Source organism: Pseudochaenichthys georgianus, unplaced genomic scaffold (assembly GCF_902827115.2).
Source record: "Pseudochaenichthys georgianus unplaced genomic scaffold, fPseGeo1.2 scaffold_404_arrow_ctg1, whole genome shotgun sequence".
Lineage (NCBI taxonomy): Eukaryota > Metazoa > Chordata > Actinopteri > Perciformes > Channichthyidae > Pseudochaenichthys > Pseudochaenichthys georgianus.
Window position 1 is genome coordinate 47,058 of NW_027262969.1, and position 7,943 is coordinate 55,000.

A 7,943-nucleotide genomic window follows, 5' to 3' on the forward strand; every position below is an offset into this window, starting at 1 on the left:
AAGAATTTTAACTTCTATCCTGTGTTCTATAGGGAGCCAGTGTAAGGCAGCCAGAACAGGAGTAATGTGGTCCCTTTTCCTAACTCTGGTTAGTACACGAGCCGCAGCATTTTGAATCAGCTGAAGCCACTTGACTGACTTCTTGGTACTCCCTGATAATAAAGAGTTACAATAATCCAGCCTAGAAGTAACAAATGCATGGACTAGTTTCTCTGCATCGTTTTGAGGCAAGATATGCCTGATTTTTTTCAATGTTACGTAGATGGAAGTAGGCGGTCCTTGAAATAGATTTTATGTGGGCGTTAAAGGATAAATCCTGATCAAATATAACACCAAGATTCCTTACAGTCTCACTGGAGGCCAAATTAATGCCATCCATAGTTAGTATATCTTTAGATAATTTGTTTCGTAGATTCTTCGGGCCAAGTACAATAACTTCAGTTTTGGTCGTGTTTAACATCAAAAAGTTTAAGGTCATCCACGTTTTTAAGTCCTTGAGGCAGTCTTGAATTTTATTCAGATGATTAATTTCATCAGGCTTGATTGATAAATATAGTTGAGTATCATCCGCATAACAATGAAAGTTTACAGAATGATTCCTTATAATATTGCCTAACGGAAGCATATATAATGTGAACAAAATAGGTCCGAGCACTGAGCCCTGTGGCACTCCATGGCTAGCTTTGGTTTGGGTGGAAGATTCATCGTTAACACGTACAAACTGAGAGCGTTCAGATAGATAGGACCTAAACCAGCCTAAAGCAGTTCCCTGTATGCCAACTAAGTGCTCTAGTCTTTGCAATAGGATATCATGGTCGATAGTATCAAATGCAGCACTGAGATCGAGCAAAATAAAAATAGAGACAAGTCCCTTGTCTGAGGCTATTAGAATGTCATTGACATGACAGAATGACAGGGGAGAGACAGGACTGTTTAAAGCTCCATGTCGTGCTTTCCTGGTTCTGACCCGTCCCCTTGTGTTCTGTAGCTTCTGCATGTGAACGGTCTGTAGCCACAAACCCTCAAAGTGCCCCCTGTAGCGAGTAACACTCTGACACAGAGAAGACCTGTCTGCTGCCCCAGAACGCCTCGTTGGACATTTCTCTTTTCCATTTGTTTCTAAACCAAAATGGACCAATCTGCGGAGCTCCTCACACACCAGGACCTTTAGCGTACATTTTCATCTATCAGGGAGTCCCGTTGACTTGCTTAGAGCTCCCTGGTTGGTAGTAGACCAGTTGGAAATGCTCTCCTCCGCAGACCCATTCTCACAGCGTTACAAACCTTTTTCTTTCTCAATATCAAGCCACACTTATTGTTTTCACTTCGGCTGTGAGTGCTTGTGTGTGTGTGTGTGTGTGTGTGTGTGTGTGTGTGTGTGTGTGTGTGTGTGTGTGTGTGTGTGTGTGTGTGTGTGTGTGTGTGTGTGTGTGTGTGTGTGTGTGCTCAGGATGAGTTTCCCGCTGTCTCGCTGACCCGGAAACCAGAGATATAATCCCTCCACCTGGTCCTAGGTCTTGTCTTGTCATGTTTGTTTAGTATAATCTTTTTCGACATACTATAGTTCTGTTTTTGCGTCCTTTTTTACATGGTATACTAAGAAATTGTTTCACTTTATTGAAAATGTTGATATTTTCGCCATACTATTACTTGTTTCACTTTTTCTATATTTCGATATTTATCAACATTCATTTGTTCAAACTTTTTTTAAGAGATTTTTTATATTTCTATTATATTTTTTTCCATTTTTGAGAAATACTGTGACTTTTTTCATTTTCATAGATATTTCATTTTAGATTATTTATGTTTTTCCAAAATGTTGATATTTTCGTCATACTTTCATGTTTTTCAAATATACATTTTTGTTTTTCGACATACTATACTGTGGATTTTTTTTAACTTACTAGGATTTCTTGATATTTTCAACACACATTTTAATGTTATTTGACATTTCGGTACCACTTTACAATAAGACTACCCGTATAAAGGGTTTACGAATAGTTTGTAAATAATTAATTAGGTTGTGAAGACTTTATGAATCCTTAATAAGCTTGTATAAGACATGAGGGCAACTGTGACCGGTTGCTTTCCAAATAGTGAGCCCACATTTATCTGTACTGCTAAGTCTGGTATTGGCTACTTAGCATACTTCGTGTACTTCATCAGCCAGCATCCTTGGTATCGTGGGAGGCTGTGGCAGTCAGCTTGTCGTTGTGTCCCTGAGACACTTCACCCCAAAGTGCTCCTGTGGGGATTGTCCTCAGTACTGAATGAATGTAAGTCGCTTTGGATAAAAGCGTCTAACAACATGTCATGTAATGTATCTGTTGCTCACTGAGTTGATTCTCGCTAAGTAGCCAATAAGGCTTAGTCATCTTGCCAAATAGTGAGCCTGATGTTGATCTTAATGATTAATAAAGTGTTAACAACCAACAACCTAATTAATAACCGAAATAGAAACCCTTTATGAATCCTTTATAGAGAGGCGAAGTCGCGCACATCTACTTCCGCCCCATGGGACCTTATTTCGGAAAAAATATGTATTGAAGTCAATGGAGAGAGAAAACGTATCTTTCCATCCCGTTTGAATTGTGCCACGAATTCCAAAATAATTTCCATGTAAAAAAAGTCACAGTTTGTCGTAAAAATGTTGAAATATAAGACGATGAAAAATACGCAACTAGAAAGACTACAAATCCCAGAGTCGCGGTCCCGCATGCTGGCTCTCACGGAACCGACTAACTCCCCTTGTGTGTGCACAGCTCTCAACGTGCTCAGACTTGCAGTGATTTTCACCTCTTTTAATACTTTCCGCCTCGTTCTGAAAGAAAGAGGTGAAATGTTCCAACGTGACGGCCGTCTTGGTGTGTGGTGCGAGGCGGGAGATGTAGTTAAAGGAAAAGGCTCTGTGACCTTTTGACCTGTGCTGGACTATGGTGATCTGATGTATATGATATGAATAATTCTATTTTATTCATCTATTTATTTATTTATTAATCCTGGTCATCTACTTGACGATCCGAAGCTGTGTGCACTACTTGCTGGTCGTAACTGTCAGACCTTTTATTTTGTGTTTTAATATGTCTGTTTTTAAAGCACTCGCTGGAGCAGCAACCATGAATCTCGTTGTATATATGTACAATGACAATAAAAGCTTTTGAATTGAATTGAATGCACCTGCCAATTGCCTGGTCAAGTTAGATGCTGCGTATCACAGCGCTCTGAGATGTGTGACTAACTGTAAAGCATTAACCCATCACTGCACCCTGTATGCAAGGGCTGGTTTGCCTTCACTAACCGTACGGAGGCTCAGTCACTGGTACATTTTTATATACAAAGCCATGCTAGGGAAACTTCCATCTTATATCTGCTCCCTGATCTCACGGAGAATTGTAAGTGGCTCCTGCCTGAGATCGAATGCTGTGGTTTTATTAAATGTGCCAACTGCTAGGACTGTCTTAGGGAAGACAGCTGTTAGATGCGCAGCTCCTCTGTCTTGGAACAGTCTGCACATTAAATGGAAACTGAGCAATCTGGTGCCACTAAATGTTTTTAAAGCTCGGTTGGATGCTAGTCAATCAGAAGCTATTGGTACCTGTTTATGTGGATAATTATGTAAATGATGCTGATGATGTCCTTTTGTTGTTCTGTTTATGCTTTTATGTTTCATGTGGAACTACTTGAGCAGGTCTCCCTTGGAAAAGAGATCAATGATCTCAATGGGATTTATCTGTATAGATAAAGGTTTGAAATGAAATGAGTTCAAAATTACGTATTGAAGTCAATGGAGAGAAAAAGATTATCTTTCGATCTCGTTTGAATTGTGCCACAAATTACATATGATGTTTGTCAATCTTAAAAAATAATTTCCACGTCAAAAAAGTCACAGTTTGTCGTAAAACTGTTGAAATATAAGACGATGAAAAATACGCAACGAGAAAGACTACACATCCCAGAGTCCCGGTCCCGCATGCTGGCTCTCACGGGACCGACTAACTCCCCTTGTGTGTACGTGCAGCTCTCAACGCGCCAGGACGTGCAGTGATTTTCACCTCTTTTAATACTTTCCGCCTCGTTCTGAGAGAAAGAAGTGAAATGTTTCAACGTGACGGCCGTCTGGGTGTGTGGTGCGAGACGGGAGATGTAGTTCATTGAGCGCTTCACACAAAAGAAAGTGTTACTTTATAGTTTTACGACTTTTTTAATTGTTTTGACTCGCAAAATTATCTTTTAAATTGACAAACATGTGTGTAATTCGTGGCTCAATTCAAACGGGATCGAAAGATAATCTTTTTCTCTCCATTGACTTCAATCCATGATTTTTCAGAAATAAGGTCCCATGGAGGTCCCGCGGAAGGGGAGGGACTTCGCCTCTCTATAGGGGTCTTATCGTAAAGTGGTACCGACATTTCTTATAACACTCAAGAAAAAGAAAGACACATTTGTAGATTTTCAGTAGTTTTATTGAAAAATGCCTCTTCTGTTTTCAGAAATAAATAAGAAAATAAGGCTGTGGAATTCACAATCTGCAGTTCAAACAGGAAGCAGCACCCCCCCTGCCCACTGCATTCGCTACTGAGACAATGAGGACAATAACAATAACAACAACCACAACAACAACAACAACTATAATCTGCTTAAAAATGAAATGTAAAATAAAAAAAACAACATGTACTAAATATACACCACAGACATGCAACTCCACCTCTTCGTTAAATGAGCTGTGACGGAATAAAGGAAAAGTGATAAATATTAAGATACAAAATGAAAGCTGTGTTTAATGCTGTAACGCGATTATATTATGGGACGTGAACACCTTCTGTTGCTGTGCACCGCTCAACACTGCTCGTTCACTCAATGGATGCAAATATGGTACAAGCAGAAAGACACAGGACATCTCACAGGTTTTTAAGGCTTTCATTTGAACCATTTCTTGATCCTCACCCGCCCCCCCCCCGCCACAATAAATGAATATTCACATACGTTCGTTAAGGCATTTAAAGGTATTTTCAACGAGGTGTCAACCCCCCCCTTTGTGTGTGTGTGTGTGTGTGTGTGTGTGTGTGTGTGTGTGTGAATAGTGTGCACACATCCCAACACAGTTCTTAGATATTTCTTCTTTACTTATTTCCAAAATTTGCATATTTTCGTCAAACTGTGACTTTTTTTCATCCATATAATTTTTTTCTACATAAAATACCATGACTTTTAAAACATGTTTATAGTGTGCGTGTGTGTGTGTGTGTGTGTGTGTGTGTGTGTGTGTGTGTGTGTGTGTGTGTGTGTGTAGTAGTGTCTATATATCCCAACACTGGTAGAAACAGGACTGTTTTATGACGCTGTCCCGCTGGACCTGGAGAGCGACCTCTTCTTCCGGCGCTGGTTCTGCAGCTCGTCCTCGTCGTCGGGGAGTCTGGCCTCGGGCTGGCTGGGGGACTGGCCTGCTCGGAGAGAGCGTTTTGGGGCCGATTGAGCGTCAGTTTGTCTCATCATGCACACACATTAAAGGGCTACATGTAGTGTCTGTGTGGCTGCGGGTGAAGCTCTGATACAGGTGTTAGCGGCTGCAGGGGCGGGGCCACCGCTCATTTCTTTACAGGGAAATACATCTAATTCTTTCACGCTAATTCCTCTATTATCTAACTTTTCACTCGCTAATGTCTGCTAAAACATGAAGACAGATATTTCTGCATTTTTACTTTCACAATTCTGCCCCTTGCACCATTCTCTTGCACTATTTTATTTTGCAAAAACTATGCTGCAGCTACTTAAACTCTGGAGCAGCTTAAATTAAACAAGTATGTGTTTTCTGGTTAATTTTGCATAGCCAATTAGCCAATGAACTCCCAGGTGGAGGGGTTAACGAGGAGGACACGCCCCTGCAGACGTCTCCGTGAGGATGTCCCTCTGACTTTATCAACAACACATCCATTTACATCCGCATAGAAATCAAGTTCTTCTGCCACCAATTGCGATTGTTAGTACTTTACAGACACAGTATTGCTTTGGGGAGAAAAGTAAAAAATAAAACAAGGAACCTGCGGGTTCACATGTGCAGAAGTGACGTCTTAAATATCAAAAACATTTAAATAACTCCCAGTAAAGAGGGATTCTGTGGGCATTCAGCAAGCAGGGTGTTGCAAAGCAGAAACTCTGAGAAGTTAAACAGCATCTGGTCCGGGCGTTAGTTTATTTACACGATGTGACGAAGCCCACGACGCTCCACCGCTTGTTTGTTTGTTAGTATTTGTTGTTGTTGTTTTTGTTGGTGCATGCTCCTCCACCAAACATCCCGTTGCCGTGGAGATGCTGTGAGTCGTGGTTAGTGTCCCTCTTTGTCGCGCTGTGGTTTCTCAGTTTGTTAATCCTTCCGAGGTTTCTCTCCCTTTTTTTTTTTTTTTAAAACAGCTCTAGAGCGAGTGAGCGAGCATCTTAGTTACAGGACTTTCAGGGGGTCAGTGAAAGCAGCATAGAAAGTCTACTGAGGTGAACCTGGAACAGGCCAAACAGGAAGGGGGGGGGGGTCAGAGATCAAAGCAGAAAGATAAAACACTTCAGTAATGTTTAGTAAATATCACCCATGCTCAGAGGGAAGCGTTCCAACATGTTGGGAGATCGTCCTTTTCTGTCTTTAAGGCCCTGAATAACATTTTGTAACCTCACTTCCTGTGTTGATATACATACTTGTATTGTTCTTTTTTGTTTTATCATAATATTGCATACTTTTACTTAACTTTTTAGTTAATATAAATATTGTTATTCTATTTAATTGTATCTTTTCATTGCACATTTGTCCTCAAGTTTCTATATTGATATTCATATAAATATGTATTTTATTATTCACTTTAACTTTATTTTATATGTAAAAATACACATTTTAAATATGTTTTTATTTAGTTTTGTTGCATATTTTTACTTAACTTCATGCTCTATTTCATTTTATATTTGTCTTGTTTTTATTTTACGAACACTTCTAAAAAGAATATGTCTTTTAGTTTTCTTTTATAGCACATTTGTACTTAACTTATTATGTTAATACTTACATTTTTATTCTAAATTGAAGGAACCATCATGAGCCTAATTTGTCCCCGGGGATTTATTAACTGTTATTGGGACCTGAATACTTTTTCAATACTTACTTTTAAAATAAGAAACATGGACATTTTTATTTAGCCAAAAATAAGAAGTTATTTTTATATTTTAGTAGATAGCAAATATACCAGACAACTTGAATGATTTGGCAGATTCCCTTTTGATGGAGCTTTGCTAGCAGTTTCCCTTTGCTTCCAGTGTTTGTGCTAAGCTAGGCTAATCGCTCAGAGACAGAATGCCCCTCTCTAAATGTTGGAACGCTTCCCTGCAGATGATGAGTCATTAGCATCATTAGTGAGCAGCTATGTGATTGATTAAAGGTCACAGCGTACCTCCGTATCCGTTGTAAGGGATGCCGACGCACTGGGAGGAGTCACAGTACCCAGGGGGGCCGGGGGGGCCGCGGACCCCAGCGTACCCGGGACGCCCGGGGGGGCCACGGGATCCCGCAGAGCCTGAGGGGCCCGTGGGTCCCGTCCTGCTCTCACCATGAGGCCCTGGAGGGGGAACACAGAGAAACTTGTTCACGTTTTGAAGCATTTTAAAGGGGTCCCCTAGTTGTGATGGAAACTTCTGGAGTGATGGAGACTCAGAGAGACACGAGGAGAGCAGGGACTTTGATGGCAAACACTGACGGTTTATTTGGAGCTTCGGCCGGAGAATTCAAAAGACGTGCTGCAGCCACGAGGTGACACAGCTGCTGCCAAACCAGTTCTGAAGATCTCTACCCCAGACCCCTGTATGTAGCTGGCTCTGACAGAAGAATCAACATGCTGCATACATGTAACAAGATACAACACTAAAACAGGACGACAACGCACTGAGAGCACAGCACCCAAGGTTGCAGGTGC

At 40.8% G+C, this 7,943-nt stretch overlaps 1 protein-coding gene across 5 annotated transcripts in view; it reads right to left on the minus strand.

Moving 5' to 3' along the window:
- Nucleotides 1–4,441: 4,441 nt before the first annotated feature.
- The window catches only part of col12a1b (collagen, type XII, alpha 1b), a 171,418-nt gene continuing 167,916 nt past the window's right edge, over nucleotides 4,442–7,943 (minus strand). For 4 of the 5 annotated variants that reach the window (XM_034078265.2, XM_071202387.1, XM_034078264.2 and 1 more), the window contains 2 exons: nucleotides 7,425–7,589; nucleotides 4,442–5,441 (listed from right to left, as the gene is read on the minus strand). In XM_034078265.2, the coding sequence (XP_033934156.1) occupies nucleotides 5,332–5,441; nucleotides 7,425–7,589 (275 nt within the window). In that variant the 3' untranslated portion in view covers nucleotides 4,442–5,331. Of the gene's footprint in view, nucleotides 5,442–5,501; nucleotides 6,493–7,424; nucleotides 7,590–7,943 lie in introns of those variants that run through there. The other variant, XM_071202388.1, reaches the window with a different exon arrangement.